The 17,079-nt window shown below is 47.9% G+C and overlaps 1 protein-coding gene across 1 annotated transcript; it reads right to left on the bottom strand.

The window, feature by feature from the left end:
* Positions 1-28: 28 nt before the first annotated feature.
* On the bottom strand, positions 29-6,278 carry LOC139056307 (uncharacterized). Its single transcript, XM_070534457.1, has 3 exons — positions 6,226-6,278; positions 3,859-3,904; positions 29-1,553 (listed from the first exon to the last, which is right to left on the bottom strand). Exon 3 carries the CDS (start codon positions 1,509-1,511, stop codon positions 507-509), a length of 1,005 nt encoding a protein of 334 aa, XP_070390558.1. The 5' UTR covers positions 1,512-1,553; positions 3,859-3,904; positions 6,226-6,278; the 3' UTR covers positions 29-506.
* Positions 6,279-17,079: the final 10,801 nt, after the last annotated feature.

The following is a 17,079-nucleotide window of genomic DNA, read 5'->3' as shown; positions in this document are numbered from 1 at the left end:
CCACATGAGCGTCGCTAACCATATGTCATGTTTTGCTTCGATGGCGTCTATAAAGGCATCTAAATCTTCTAGGACAGCACTGTCTTTCAACAGCTCGCTGAATGTCCTGATCTTCCTTCTGTTGCAATACGTCACTGCGTCTGGAACTGGGACCATGACAATGGGTTCACAAGTGGATACAAGACCCCTAATCTTGGAGTTTAGGAAGAATGAGCCTTTGATGCCGGACAGTTTCTTTCGTGCAGAGAACTCCTTTGGATCAAGCAGAAGCTCAGCGATATCATTATCGGATAGAAAAGCTTCGTCTCCGCAGACGTTGGCCTGGGAAAGATGAGCACTTTGCGCTTTGTTGACATTGGTGGCCAACCACTTGCCGTAGCTAGTTGGCTTAGGATTTGGTTGGGCATCAAAGAGAACATTGTCCCCGACGCTAAATAAGTCATTCAAATTCTTTACTGGCTGAAGCAGGGACTTGTCAATGTTATCAATAGAAAAGTAGGAACACTCTATAATGTCTTCATCGAATAATATAAATGCGTGGCTTGGATTGACTGTTTCCTTCGTGCAGAGAACTCCTTTGGGTCAAGCAGATGCTCAGCAATATCGTTGTCGGATAGAAAAGCTTCGTCTCCGCTGTCGTTGGCCTGGGAAAGTTGAGCACTTTGCGCTTTGTTGACACTGGTGGCCCACCACTTGGCGTAGATAGTCGGCTTTGGATTTCGTTGGGCATCAAAGAGAACCTTGTCCCCGACGCTAAACAAGTCATTCAAACTCTTTTCTGGCTGAAGCAGGGACTTGTCAATGTTGTCAATAGAAAAGTAGGAACACTCTATATTGTCTTCACCGAATAATATATATGCGGGGCTTGGATTGACGGCTTGGATTGAGCCAGGAAGTCCACTTCCGATGCCGTCACTACCTGGTTGGTACGCTGCCTGGTTCGTTGCGGGGCTGCTCGTATGTGCCATTTTTCTTTGAAGTTCTATATGAGTGGCCTGATACTTAGCTCTGTGGCTTGGTGGACATTTTACTGCATCTAATATGACTACATTGCCTAGCTTGAGCCCCAACTTTGTTAGGTCATGGTGCCTATTTTTCTTGAATAATATCTTGTCAAAAGAAACACTAGCTCGAAGTGGATGTACCAAATCGACAAAACCATAAAGCTTTAACAACTTTGAGATGGCGCCTGTGACATTACAGAGCTCAATGGGTCCATCAGTCATGTTGAGTTGTTTCTTGTCAGCCGGACTGCGGCTCTTTGCTCCACTGTTTCTGGTAGATGCGAGAGGTCGTGTGGATGTGTAAACTCTGTTGCCTGAACCGACAACAATCTTGCTGGGAAAATGTCTCGCCACCAACCGTATGGTTTCGGTTCTTGCACCGAACCGGCCCCGGATTGATGGTGGAAGTTGTGATAGGATGCCTTGGAGCCTGGAGAAAGGCACGCCTTTGTCGGCTCTCATGGCATCGTTGAGATGCTCCAACATACTGCCCAGCAGTGTCATCATCCTGCGCGGACTTAGCAGCTGGCAGGAGGTTTCAGGTGTGCACTGCAGCAGGAAGAATTGTTTACAATCATGCAACCAATGCCAACAAAAAACAATATGCATCGAGATGATCAACTAGGCAGTATATTCCTTAAAAGTTTCATTACTTTCAGCTGTAGTTATCACAGTCAGAAGAATTTATTCATGGTCGCTGAGCCTTAAAGAGGTACTGCAAGAGCTTATCTCGTATTTCTTGTTTATTTCTTTTTTTTTTGCCTTATTAGTAGTTAGTGGCCACAATTGTAGTTTATGAGGCATAAATTTCTCAGATTTAAAAGAAAGCATAAATTACACAAACTTTCAATGCAATTAACTTAAAGTGCAAGCTAAATGGAACACTGCTTCTTGGCATAGACTGTGTTTACAACAGTTCCTTCCCATACGAAAATGAGGGAATGTGGCCAAGTGATCTCACTCATTTACAGGCGGGTGTGGAGATCAAAGCAGCAATTGATCACCTCATCAAAAGCGCTATATGATAATAGAGGAACTAATAGAGGAGAGAAGGGTGCGGTGTGTTCCGGGACAAGCTACAGCAGATGACCGGCCCATGCTCACCGTGTCGTATTTGGAGAAGCGCAGAGTAAAAGCAGAAACAATGACAGATGCGCTGCTCATCCAGCTTTTGGGGACACAGTCACTGTGTGACTCGCAACAATTGTATACCAGGCTGACCGATAAATGCGTCAGCAGCATGTGACCCCCTTCCTCCCCTTATTTTTGTGACCATGCAAAGGAACCCTTGTAACTGCCCCATACACCTAGAAGCCAAGCTGCATTTGGCGACAGCTAGGATGGATAGTTAGATAGGATGGATGATGACAATCCTGTGCCAAATAAACTTGGATGACTGGTCGATTGATCTTTGTGTCTCATCATTCCTACGCTCTAGTTTTTTTTCTTTTCTCCTGCATTAGGCGCATGTATTGAACTGGTTGCATCAGAAAAGTACATAGTTAACTAATGATTTGTCATATGTTGAAGGAAATCTAGCACCATCCTCTTGCTACGTGGCCAGAAATTATCGAATAAAGCAATAAAATACCACTTATAAACTTTCAGAAGGCCAATTATAGTGCTATGAACAGATTTTTCATTCATTTCTTCTTATCATTACAAGTCTGAAAACAATTGAAAGCAAAATGCAGAGCGTAGTAGCCGTAATTTATTGTAATATTAAAGGAGGGCCAAAGGTGGAATGAAAATGCCGGAGACATAGCAACTTCCTCAATTTTCTGTGAATACCTCAGGTGTCTCGTGACTACAAAAAAAAATGCACTGCAATGAAATGGAAAGGCAAGTTAAGATAGTGGCAACATTGTAAAAAAAAAAAAGGGAAATCAATACAGAGACAGTACAAAAACCTAATAAACAATGAAAATGCCAAAAATGTTTGAGATTATTGCCGGCTTGAAAAGGAGCAAAAAAAAATGTATGTGTATGGTACTTCTCGCAATGGGTAAATATACAGGATGCCACATTTTTAAATTAGACAAAATTTTTAGAAACCACCTGTGGAAAAAGCATACTTCTAGTTATTGAGCTGCGTTTACTTGAGGTGAACATTACTTGCACGAAACACTGAGATGCATAAATGACCAATTAAAAACCGTCACTAGTTTTGAGCGAATTAGATTACGGCAAATTGCAATTTACAAATGGTAGCGCGATTGCGAGGCATATTCGCTGTGAAATAATTCTGTGGATGTGGCACTGGTTTAGATACGCCATCGCACTTGCAGTAAAAATGCACTGCTGTCCCACTTACCTCGAAGAAAATGCCACTTATGCATCGAAGCACAAAAATAAATGGGACACTCATGTATTTCGTTGCATATTTTGGGAAATTTATATCTCGACACTGGTCAAAAATTTGTTCCTAGTGGATACGCTTTGCAAACACTCACTAGCTACAATTCCTAAATTGAAATACGTGTCCTGAAGTAATTAGATGAAAACCTAATTAGTGAAGTTTGCTTAACTGATCATTCATTCTGATTTCTCGTGCAAGTAATTTTTCAGAGAAAGTAATTTTTCTAAGTAGTCTATCTCAAGGTATAGAATTACAGTATCTGCCACAGTTGATGAGTAAAAATTCTGTACATCATAAAAAACATGTACCTGGTAGTCTGTACCAGGAATTCAACATACATCATAAAAAGTTCACCAGCATTCGATCTGTCCAAAGTACCCTATATTTACTTCATCTTAAAGCACACTTTTTTCAGAAAAAGTAGCAAGAAGGTGTGCGTTCAAATCTAGCACAAACAAAAACTGCAATCCGTAATGTCCAAATCTCAAATCTTACCTCAAACAGTTTTAAGCCCACTTCAAACAGCCTTGACAAAAGGTGCCTGTGGCAAAGATGAAATAAAATTTATTTTCTTGAGTGGAAACAAATCACAATAATTCTCTCTTACCATGAAAATGTATTGTGAGAGAACAATATAAGGGTATTACAGTTTGTGCTTTCTTTAGCATATGAAAATCTGTGTGCCCATAACGATCAAGAGCACAATGCATATTCAGCGTCAGTCTGAAAACTTAAGGTGCACATCACAATCGAAGGCTCGTTATAATCAAGTAAATATGGTCATTTTTCTCTCACTATAGGTACTTAGGGCACTGCAATGATAAATAAATCCATTTAACACACAGCCATATACACACAAACGGGAGCCAAAGAGAAGGGAAATACAAAACGCCCACGCACGAAGGACGTGATGGCAAATTTGGCGAGACGACACTCATAAACTTCTGCTACAAATTGGGATATGTCTGAAGAAAGTGCACCAAAGGTCAATTGCACGCCAATTTTTTGTGACACGGGCCCCCTTTAACGCGATGTGGCGTTAAAACGGCACCTAGATTTCTGTCGGCTAAGACACCACATCACGAGCGCACCTCCGCGGAGCAGAGCGGGCAAGAGAACACCTGCTGGCGCATTAGCGCGCCAGGTGTTGCGTCAGGTGAGAGGGCACCGCCGCGACATCACGTCACTCTCGCTTTCGGAAGCCTTTGTTATCTGCGTGTTCATTCGCCGTGCAGCCTATTCGCAGCTTTCACGGCCTATAGGGGGCACCATCTTAAATCCAATATGGCTGTCCGAAAGATTAAGAACTAGAGCAGTCGGTGAAGTGCTACGGTCGTCTTGCTCAGTGACATGTTTCGCGTAGTCGAGTTCAAATGTCTCCTCAATTTACATGCCAGCAGTCGTCAGCCTGCGTAATGGCTCACATCGGGCGAGCAGAACGCAGCATTCGAAGCCTACTGGAAGGCGAGAAGTCCTAAACGCTGGTCATCTTGTGTGCATGTCAACGTCCGTGACTGTAGAAGGCCTTTGCACGCAAACTTCGCAGCTTCGAAGCAAACCACACGAGCTGTGGTTTCAGTTTTACCGCGACGGTGTTATAAAGACAAGTGACCGTGCTTTCTACTTGCTATTCTATTAATTCGACCGCTTTGAACTGGTACCATGACCCCTTATACGATGTGGTGCTTCCTGCAAATTCTTACTTGGACCGCTTGAATAGGCCGCCGTCTCGAGAAAAAAAAATCTTCCTGCTGTTGCGCGATCCAAGTTCTTTACGTCGACGGCAAGTTCTTTACGTCGACGCCACTGCTGCACGACGGTGCCACCGTCTGTGAAAGTTGCGAATCACCTGCGTTCTAACTGCGCCTCAGCATGCCCTCGGTCTATAAGGCCAAATCAAAACTCGCCAAGCGTCCCTATTACACTTTATGGCAGTCGGGCAAGCTAGGAGGCGTTGGCCAAGCGACTCAATGCGGTTGCTTGACCGCAAGGAGTTCTTAACTTGACAGACCGCTAAGCGGCGTTCAATTGGACATGAATGCTTTCACATTCACATCCCCATCATAAGTGCTTAGGTGGCCCCGATGGCATTTGTTTTTTTATTTCCCCAGAAGGTATGCATCTAAATTTTAAGTGACTGGTAACGCCAGAAGACGACAACGATAAAGTGCGCTCTTGCTTTTGAAAGGCGAACGACTATCGCAATAAAAAAAATAAAGAAAAGAAAAAACTGCGCGCGCGAATTAATTGGCACTGGCGCTTTCGGCACTCCTCAACTACTTACTATCTGTTAATATTTTCCTGCTTCCTTGAGTTTGATATATCGTCGGCAGTTAACCACGGCTGTAGAGACGCGTAACAGACACATACATTCGATAAGTGTTGCGCCTGTTTAAATTCCACCCCAGTCACATATGCGGCACTTTCGAGCGCGTTCGAATTTCTCGATAGCAATGGCTCGAGTTTGCGAGGAGGACATATCGAGACAGATATGGAATACCGATCGTGCTCGATCGCGATGGCGCACAATCCAGCATCAAGAAAGAAAATACGCTGTCTGAGGCTCCATATTTTTTTTCTCGCATACGCAAAAGGGTCGGGAGAATAGAGAAAGAAGCTCTTGAGATCGTGCTCAAAAGCGCGTACGCCATCTTTAGAAACGCGTTCCAGTGCAAAGCTATCCAGGTAATGTTGGGATATTTTTTTTTTTTCAAAACGCGGTGACGATTTAGTGCCAGCTAGGCTTCTTGCAATGCCTCATAAAACACTTCCGAGCACTGATGCGACGTCCAATAGCGACTAAAACGTCTCGCAGACAGTTTACGCGTTAACAAAGTGCGCGTGCATGGACAGCGCACGCACACTAAGACCACGACGTCAGAGACGCCACGAAACCACGCATTCCCGAGGAGATTCGCGAACAGTTATACTCACTGAATGACGCCACCTAGATATGTAAATATAAGGCAAGGGCGATCACCTGGACGATACTTCAGCGTGGCACCGGCGATAGAACACGGAAGGAACACATCATCAAAACTGCCATTGCTTCCATAAAATCAAGTTTCGCGGTAATACCAGAACTTCCTAGATGAATTTCATGGAGCGGAGGAGAGTTGCACCATTGTAAGTACGACGGTAGTTCTGAACTTAGTGTCACACATTACTTCCCCCCTTTTCTTTGGCTTCTGGATTGGATTGGCGCGGCTCGCTACGTGCTTGCGCGCGCTTTTCCGAGCGCAGATTGGTGTGCGCCTGGTTTCTGCACTAGGCTGTTATGCGATCGCTTTTTCGAGCGCAGATTGATGTGAGCCTGGTTTCTGCACTAGGCTTTTGCACGATCGCCTGCTTTTTGCACTGGGCTTTCAGAAGGCGAAGTGAGCGTCGCTTACTGCAGGCGGCAAGTGATTTGGCTCATGTACTGCGTGAGCAAAAACATAGGCACGTGGCTCATGAAGGAGATGACCGGCGACTTGCTTAATCTGTCGGACCATGTCATCGCCGACTGGAGGAACTACGCTCGTGAGGTCGTGCGGGACGAGCTGCTGGCGCGACCCCCACTCGGTGGCCCCGGGAGGATTGTGCAAATTGATGAATGCCTCCTTCGCGGCAAGCGAAAATACAATCGAGGCCGCCTGATGACGGGCGACAACGTTCCGCCGAGCCGCCAAAATTACGGCGGCATTGCAGATCGTGGACCATGGGTATTCGGCATGATCTGCGTGACCACCGGGGAGCTCCGACTATTCAAGGTCGACCGACGAGACGCGGCGACGCTAGGCCCCATTATTGCAGCCAACGTTGAACCGGGAACCACCATCCACAGTGATGAATGGGCCCCATACAACTGCATCCCGAACTTGGTGGGGGCTAACGGAGCAAGACTGAATTTGCAATGGGAGGCTGTTAACCACAGCATGAACTTTGTAGACCCAATCACGGGCGCTCACACCCAGAAAATCGAAAGCTACTGGCAGAAGGTGAAGCGCTACCTCGACTCCGCCGGCTACAGGGTGACTCCACAGCTTCTCGAGTCGCACCTGATATGGCTATGGTGGGCATCGATTAATGGGCACATGCGCTGCAAGGACTCGTTTCTGCGTTTATTTGAAGCGATCGCACGGCGCTACCCACTGTGACATAGTAATGGAAAATAAAGCGCACTTTTCTGACCCTTTGCTTTTGTATGAATGTTTCCCGGCATTGCTGCGCGCTTCCATACACGGTAGGCCCGCGGCGCTGCACTTCCGCAGTAAGCGCGGAAGTTGTTCTTTACGCTCACTTCGCCTTTTGAAAGCCCAGTGCAAAAAGCAGGCGATCGTGCAAAAGCCTAGTGCACAAACCAGGCTCACATCAATCTGCGCTCGAAAAAGCGATCGCATAACAGCCTAGTGCAGCAACCAGGCGCACACCAATCTGCGCTCGGAAAAGCGCGCGCAAGCACGTAGCGAGCCGCGCCAATCCAATCCAGAAGCCAAAGAAAAGGGGGGAAGTAATGTGTGACACTAAGTTCAGAACTACCAGTACGACAGTCGTGTGAAATAAAAGAGCAGCTTACCAAGATATTAACGCTCCTCGATGGTGGACACAGTGGACACAGCTCTGAAGTGGCGTTCGAACACCAGCAGGGCTATTGCGGCGCGGAATGCGTTGGCCCAGGCTCGGTCGAAGCGCGTGCGTCCGTGCGCGTGCATGTTGCGAAGCGACGATGCCGATTGGTTCTTTGCGACGCGTCTATGCGGCGCGTACAGGTTTCGGTTTTAAAACCTAAGACTTTTCGTTTTAACACGTGGCATCGGTTTTCTAAGAAAAAAAAAGCGGTCTTCTGGTGGAGACTACAGACAAATACGAAGACACTACCCCTTGGCTAGACTAAAGCCCCTTGATCTCCCAAAGTAGCACCATTCACTTCCCTCCTCCTCCGCTCGGCGCGGCCTCGATGGTGGCGCCGCCGGTGGTGGGCCTGCCGTAGCAGACAACGGCTAACACGCTGCGGGAGGAAATCCGCAGAAAAGTTCGTTCGAGCCCTGCGGAGCAGTTTTTTCAATCTAGATCTTTCTTCGTCAGTCGGTAACTGGCCTTTAGAATTTCTTGGTGGAATTGCGGAAGAAATAGAGAAAAGGACCATTATTCAAGGCGTATTTAAGGCGTAAAGCGCGCGACGTTGAGAGTTCGTGTTGCTGAAACACGACGCATGCACGCGGTGTATTCAAACACGCGCGTAATTACCAAAGTTTCAGGTGTTGATAGCATGAAAGTTACGTGGTTTCGTAGGTTCATTTACGTACCTGCAGGATACTTTTGTTCGGCCGGCGCGTGAGAGATTGCTGACCGCACACAGGCGGAAAGGCTGTGTGCGGTCAGCAATGCGAGGCAACAGGGCCTTTTTTTCCATTGCGGGAGGCTTTGGTAATCGTGACGACATATTGTTTTTTTTTACAAGTACTGCTCCAGGAGGGCACATGTAATGGCTAACGGAGGCCTCGAAGAGCACGTGACATTACAATAATGCAGGCGTCGCAGGGAGTGTTCGCATACAAAATTGACTGTCCGCAATCTTATACATCCTTGGCATGCACAGGCTTCGGCGGGCCCCATCCAGCCCGGTTCTAGCTTTGGTGTTCCCGTTGCCGCTTTGGTGTCCTGGAAGCGCCGTCAATAATACGAAATAATGACAAGGTGTTACAACTAGTAAAAAAAAATTTATTGAAGAAATGCAATCGCGCCGAGGCGCGAACTTCTAAAGCAGCGCTAGCGCGCCCGCGCGAGTATTGTGAAACGCCAACAAGGAATTTACCCGCCCACGTACGACTCTACGATCAAAGTGCACGTTAAACATCCCCAGGCGAGCTAGATAAAGTTATCCCGAGCCATCCACTACGACTTGACCCCTAGCTTTAGTCGCTTCGGAACGTTAAAAACTTTAATCACCTCAAACCAAATCAATACATGCGGGCGTACATTCGAAGCGAAAAGACTGCATGGTAAGTCATATTGAGCCTTGCAAAAGCATCGAGAATGTGTTAACTTCTGGTGGAGCTCAAAACACACCCTGAATAAAGTCGCTCTTATGTCACAGGCCAGCTGCAGATGCGTGCATTTCATCGCAAGACGAAACTACATGAAACAAGGAGAGCACATTCGAAAAAAAAAGTCAAACAACGCGGTTTAAACCACGCAGAGCATGAGCACACACTTTTTCGAAGCGTAAGGCGTGAACTAGGCTCGAAATAAGAGGTTGTGAGTAGCCGTGCGTTCTTTGCCACTTCTTCGAAGTCAGCCCGCCTGATCCTGCGAATCCACACTTCTTTTTGCGTTGTGCCCGCCGGATGGCAAAGCAAAAGGCTTTTTGCCCTCGCTGTGTCTGTTGCGGCAACCGAAGGCGCAGCAGCAGGGTATCGCAATTAAGCTCTCGGCCCTACACATTCTATTACGCTAACGCACTCCGGCAGTCCGCCTGCCGTACTTTCGTCGCGCAGGCCCAACAATGAAGGTCGGCGCGCGCTGGAAAGCAAAAAATACACAAAAGCGCAATGCCTGTTCCGCGCTGGAAAGAAAAATTTAGAAAAGCGCGGCCCCTGCTTCCACGTGACACAGATTGGCCAATGGCGGAGCGGAGGAGGTTGGGGCGCCAGGGTGAGCGGGGGTGTCGGAAAGATCTAAGAATGGCGCTACTTTTGAGAAATTGAGGGACTTCAGACTAGACTCTTAAAAAAGTTTGCACTCTCTGGGGCTGATCTTGTCTCACAACGATAACCGTCATCCCTCTTTGTTGCGTTTACTTCCTTAAAAACGCTGCGCTCGCTACTTTCCTGTCGAGAATGCTACGTCACGATGATAACCACGCGCTAAACTTGAACACGAAGAAAGTACAAACAAAGGCCCTGCAGGGCGTCATGTGTATTTAGAATGTTTCTTCTTTCTTCCGTTTTTTTTTTTTGCAACAAAGAAGGAGAAAAGGTCCTTTGAGTCATTCGGGGATTGGGCGATACATCCCCGCCTGGGCGTCGGCGATGAGCCCTTGAGCTCTGGCGGCTTCCTCGGCCCGCTTAATTGGCGGCCCAGAGTTGGTCTTCGAGGGCAGAGCTGAGCATCTCCCAACGCGTTTGGTTCGAGGCTGCGCCACCGATGCGACCCCCCCCCCCCCGATCTTTCCAATGCTATTCACTGCGTGTTTACAGGAGGCATTCAGAGACCTGGATTGGGATGAATTGGGGATAAGAGTTAATGGAGAATACTTTAGTAACTTACGATTCGCTGATGATATTGCCTTGCTTAGTAACTCAGGGTACCAATGGGTCTCTTGCATTGACCAGGGATGCTGCGAATGGATGGATGGATGGAAGGTAGGAGCGTCCCCTTTGAAACGGGGTGATGACAGTTGCCACCATGCTCAGATTTTTATTTTGACTATTATTTTCATTTTTATCCGTGTTGTGTGTTATTGAATTTCTCGATTTTCTTTAAATACGTCTTCCTACCCTTTTAACCTTATGTCACCTCTCTGCTTTTGAGCCACCAATCCTCCAATCGCCTTTTGCTAATTTACACCGCATATTTATTTACATGACTATTGTTATCTCTGAACCCTAGGGCCTCAGGAAGGGTGACTGTGGCCGCATCGACATCAGGCTTGATACCATCACATTTTAGTATGAGGTGTTCCATTGTTTCTACATATTTACCACACACAGTACATGTGTCTTCTTCTTCGTCAAATTTCCTTTTATAGCTCCGCGTTCTAAGACATCCTGATCTAGCTTAAAAGAGCAGGGCACTGCCTCTTGAGTTATCATAAAACGCTTCCTTCCTGATCTCCTGTTTCCAGTATCGATATAGCTCCACACTATGCTTCTTTTCCATTGAATTTATCCGAGTTTTGCCTTCCGGGTGTTTAACCTGTCGTTTATATATCAAAACGTTTATTTAAAAGAAAAAAGAAAAACGCAGAAAGCGAGTGGGTGGAGCCCCTAGTCCAGGGCCCCACTGGCTTGAGCCGTCCGCCGTGCTTGGTCGAGGAGCGCTAGTTGCATCTCCCAATCCTCGCTGGCGAGCCAAGTCTCCCACTGCTCCCTTCCGGAAAGTTTGCCGGCTATTTTTGGTGTATTAATATTGGGTGGCCTGTTCTGGCAATCCCACGTAATGTGGGCGAGAGTTGGCCTGCCTCCGCACCAAGGACGTCGATTAATGCTTTGTCTTTCTTCGTCATCGTGTCTGGCATACTAACTGGTTAGCTTCCTAGTTCTTTTCCGCCTTTGTGAGTCAACGCTCTTTCTGTTTAGGTATTTAAATACCTTAGCTGCCCAGCTGTTATCGTCCAATTTCCTCAGACGTTTTTCGTATAGGATTTTACTCTGAGCTTCCCGTGCTTCGAACGATGCCCAGCCCATATCTCCCTGTTTTGCTTCTTTTGTGGTTTTCCCCTGGGCACCTAGTGCTAACCTTCCCACAGCTCTCTGATTTACTTCTAGTCTCGACTGATCCTCTGCCCTTAAACACAGGACCGCATTCCCGAAAGTAAGTCCCGGCACCATTACTCCCTTCCAAATACCTCTCAGTACCTCATACCTGTTGTACCCCCACAATGCCCTATGTTTTATTATCCCGGCATCTCTTCGCCCTTTTACTATGAGAGACTGTTCGTGGTTTTCCGTGTACATCTGCCCTTTGTTTATCCATACCCCGAGATATTTGTATTCAGCCACTCGGGGTATTTCATGGCCTTGTATTGTAAGCTCCTGATCAGTTGTATGGTTGAAAAACATCCCACCGGACTTAGCTGCACTAAAACTGAAACCTAACCTGTCTCCTTCGTCTCCACAGTAATTACCCAAGGTTTGCAAATCTTCCTGGCTATCTGCTAACAGTACAATATCGTCCGCATACATTAAACCCGGTAGTCGTTGCTCAACAATCTTTTCGCCTAATCTGATACGACAGATTATACCCTAGATTGCTTCGTTGTAACCTTCTTTCCATGCTTATCATATAAAGCATGAACAGCAGCGGTGATAGAGAAGAACCTTGCTTAATCCTTTGTGAATCTCGACAGTTGTCGTACTCTTAATTCCTTCCCATGTTATTTCAACAATACTTTCTCGATATATTTCCTGTAGAAATTCAATCACCTCATGACCGATACCTTCAGCTTTTAATATGTTCCACAGGAGTTCCCTGTTCACGTTGTCGTATGCACCACTTATGTCCAGGAAGGCTAAATACTGAGGTCTATTTTCCGCCCTAGCTATTTCTATGCACTGGGCAAGCACGAACAGGCTATCATCTAAGCGCCTGGGCGAAATGCGAAAACACCCGTGTACTTATATATATATAGATTTAGGTGCACGTTAAAGAACCCCAGGTAGTCGAAATTTCCGGAGTCCTCCACTACGGCGTGCCTCATAATCAGAAAGTGGTTTTGGCACGTAAAACTCCATAATTTTTTCATCTAAGCGCCTACCACTTCTGAACACGTTCTGAACTTCTCCGAGTATTCTATTACTTTCTACCCATGACTGCATCTTTAATTTCACCGCCTGCATCGCCAGCCTATATATAACTGATGTTATCGTAATTGGTCGGAAGGATTTTATATTCTTCTTATCACCTTTCCCTTTATAAATCAAATTCATTTTATAAAATGAATTTGCTGGAAACAGAGTATACTCTGTTTCCAGCTGTGCGGAATTTGCTTATTTGTCGTGACTGCCTCCAATGCTTTTATCAGCGTTTCCTTGCTTCTTGGGCCAAGTTCATTAATTAACTTGATTGAAATTTCGTCTATCCCCGCGGACGTGCATTTTGGAACAATTACTTCCGCCTTTTTCCAGTTAAGATTGCTCAGTTCTAAGCTGTTTTCTGTTATGCTCTTCTGTGTTGCTCCTTCATTTGGGGCTTAATGAGCCATACTTAATGAGCCATAAATGTGCGAAAACCACACATCCTTCCCGGAAACTTCGCACTTGTGGGCTTTGACACGCTTGACAAGCGCACGATTTCTTGTGGGACCCCATGTACTTTCATTTGTTGCAATTGCGTTCCATGCAATGTAAATTACCCATTTGATGTCGCATGGAATGGCGCGTGTATACATACATACATATATATATATATATATATATATATATATATGTATTGACACGTGTACTTATCTTTACCGGGCGACCACGTTTCGCCGCCTAACAAATGTAATCGCACAGCGCGGGACGCGCCTGCATGTATCCGAAGTTTCTGGAAAGTCATCGATGCTTGTACCCGGCTGTCTGTTGTCGCCGAACCTTGTGTTATCTGATTTCACCGCGTGACGCGAATGGTGTAGAACTTTGTGGAAGGCACGCGGGTCCGAACGATGAGTCTGGAACGTTCGACGACTGCTGTATAAAAGCCGACGCGCTTCACCCGCTGATCAGATTTTCGACGATCGCCGACCGTGTTCGCCGCTATCGTTGTGCTTTAAGTGTAGCCTGTTTTGTGGGCACAGGTTCACCCAATAAAAGTTAGTTTTGTCTTTCATAGTATTGCTGCTGTGTTTTTGAACGTCACCACCACGTGACATCTGGTGGAGGTGCTTGTGCGTTCATGTACCGAACGCCCCCGCGAAGCCGCGATCCAAGCCCGAAGCCCGAGGACAAAATCAACATCGCCCAAGACTAGCGTGCTAGCCGCAGACTGCAAGGACTGCCCACAGAGCACGGACTTCTACCTGAGACGACAAAGAAGATCGTGGTCAAGGCAACCCCAATGGCTGCCCCAGCGTCCCCCGTTATCCTACAACAACCTCGGGACCCACCGACCTTCCACGGAGCAGCGACTGAAGACCCGGAATCCTGGCTGGAGACCTACGAACGAATTGCGACATTCAACTACTGGGATGCCGACGACAAGCTGCGGCATGTCTACTTCGCCTTAGAAGACGCCGGTAGAACGTGGTTTGAGAACAGGGAGTCGACCTTGACAGCGTGGGACCTGTTCCGTAACGGCTTCCTGCGCACCTTTACAAGCGTCGTGCGCAAGGAAAGGGCCGAAGCTATGCTGTACGCCCGAGTGCAGCTACCAAACGAGAACGTTGCCATCTTTACGGAAGAAATGAGACGTCTATTTCGCTACGCCGACCTCCCCGCTCGCCGTCACCAGGCCGCTACCTGTCGCCGCAGCGCCGACCATACACTGGCCCAATCCGGGGCCGGTCCGTCAGCCCATATCCGGAAAACTAAAAGCAGCAACCGATGGAGGTGCGGTTGCTGTTCGTCGAACTGACGAAGATCCTCCGCCGGCGACGAAGACGACGAAGAGACCATCTAGATGACATAATAACGACACGCCACCGTCCCGACGAAATCAGGAAGCCAAGACTAGACCGACGAAAGACGACTTGACGACGCGACGTTCCAACTTCAGTTGAACACGACGCAGCCGTGATCCGACGCCAAGACCCAACTGCAACGCACGACAAAGAACCACCGACCCCGACGTGCTTCTCGATGGCCACGCAGTCACCGCCTTAGTAGACACAGGAGCCGATTACTCCGTCATGAGTGGACCCATCGCCGACCAGTTGAGGAAAGTTAAGACTGCATGGGAAGGCCCTCAAATTCGGACCGCTGGAGGACACCTTATTACGCCGACTGGGATCTGCACGGCAAGAATTACCGTTCATGACCGCACTTGCCCTGCCACCTTCGTTATTCTCCAACATTGTTCACGAGACGTCATTCTCGGCATGGACTTCCTGAATCAACATGGCGCAGTCATCGACCTGAAGTCGAAATCGATAACGCTGTCGCAAGATCAAGCGATACCGCAGGAGAGCTGTCGTAGTCACCACGCCTTGAGTGTGCTCGAAGATCAAGTGAGCATCCCGCCGCGCTCCAGCATTATTATTTCCGTCGGCACCGAAACACCCGCTGACGTAGAAGGCCTCATCGAGGGCGGCCAACATCTACTGCTCGACCGTGAAATTTGCGTCGCAAGAGGAATCGCTCGACTCCACGGAGGGCAAGTGGAAGTTATGCTAACCAACTTCAGCCAACAGTTCAAGCACATCAACAAGGGCACGACAATCGCATACATCGAGGAAATTGTGGAAACCAGCAATGCCTTTGTCCTCTCGGATTCAGCCGCATCTACCCCGATGAGTATAGTCCCCGAACCAGACACCGACGTGAATCCAAGTCTTCCTATGTGTAAGCAGCAACAGATCAGAAGTCTTCTCCGACGATACAAAGACTGCTTTTCGACGTCATCGAGGATTCGACAAACACCAGTTGCAAAGCAGCGCATAATAACCGAAGAGTGCTCTCGACCACTCCGCCAGAGCCCTTACCGAGTTCCGACGCGAGAACGTGAAGCTATTAGGCAACAAGTCGACGAAATGAAATGCTGCGCGACGACATTATCCAGCCGTCGAAAAGCCCGTGGGCCTCCCCTGTAGTCCTGGTGAAGAAAAAGGACGGAACCCTACGCTTTTGCGTCGATTATCGTCGACTGAACAAGATCACGAAGAAGGATGTGTACCCCCTTCCACGAATAGACGACACATTGGATCGGCTCTGCAACGCTAAATACTTCTCTTCGAAGGACCTCAAGTTTGGCTACTGGCACATAGAAGTGGATGAGAGAGATCGCGAAAAGACCGCCTTCATCACGCGAGACGGCCTCTACGAGTTCAAGGTCATGCCATTCGGACTGTGCTCGGCGCCTGCAACGTTTCAGCGCGTCATGGACACGGTGTTAGCAGGATTGAAGTGGCAGACGTGTCTTGTTTACTTGAATGACGTCGTTGTCTTCGCCGGAAATTTCGACGATCACCTTATAGGCGGCTTGCGACAGTGTTAGAGGCCATCAAGTCATCAGGGCTTTCTCTGAAGCCGGAAAAGTGCCGCTTCGCTTACGATGAGCTTTTGTTTCTAGGCCACGTCATCAGCAAATCAGGAGTACGCCCCGACCCACAGAAGACAGCCGCCATCGCAAAGTTCCCGCAGCCAACCGACAAGAAGGCAGTGCGCAGATTCCTTGGCATGTGTGCCTACTATAGGCGCTTTGTCAAGGACTTTTCACGCATCGCGGAGCCGCTAACACATCTAACCAAATGTGATGTCGAGTTCAAGTGGGAAACGGCGCAGGCCAAGACATTTCAAGAACTTAAACGACGCGTGCAGTCGTCGCCGGTACTTGCACTCTTCGACGAGAACGCCGATACCGAAATCCACACTGACGCCAGTAGCCTAGGCCTCCGTGCCGCCCTAGTCCAGAGGAAAGAAGGACTTGAACGGGTGAAATCGTATGCTAGCCGGTCGCTGTCAAAAGCGGAAAGCAATTATTCTACGACTGAAAAGGAATGCCTCGCCATCATTTGGGCTACAGCTAAATTCCGCCCTTACCTCTATAGCAGGCCATTCAAAGTCGTCAGCGACCATCACGCATTGTGTTGGCTAGCTAACTTAAAGGACCCTTCCGGACGGCTGGCGCGGTGGAGCCTCAGACTGCAAGAATATGACGTCACGGTAATATACAAGTCCGGAAGAAAACACTCCGACCCCGACTGCTTGCGTAGCCCCGCTCTGGAAAAGCAAATCCTGGCCGTCCGGCGTGCCCGCGACCGGGCCGGTGGGCTAGACCTGCCGGTCCCGACGTGGGACTAGCCGGGTGCGCGACGGGTTCGCGTCCTCGCCGGACCTACAATAAAGTTTATTCACTCACTCACTCACTCACTCACTC

The sequence above is a fragment of the Dermacentor albipictus genome, chromosome 2 (genome assembly GCF_038994185.2).
Source record: "Dermacentor albipictus isolate Rhodes 1998 colony chromosome 2, USDA_Dalb.pri_finalv2, whole genome shotgun sequence".
NCBI classification, from domain to species: Eukaryota; Metazoa; Arthropoda; class Arachnida; order Ixodida; family Ixodidae; genus Dermacentor; species Dermacentor albipictus.
Note: the sequence above shows the minus strand (reverse complement) of the source record. Positions and strands in the feature narration are given on the sequence as shown.

Excerpts from the sequence above, each read along its gene's own strand:
- LOC139056307 (XM_070534457.1), bottom strand. The coding sequence starts at position 1,511 with ATGATGACACTGCTGGGCAGTATGTTGGAGCATCTCAACGATGCCATG.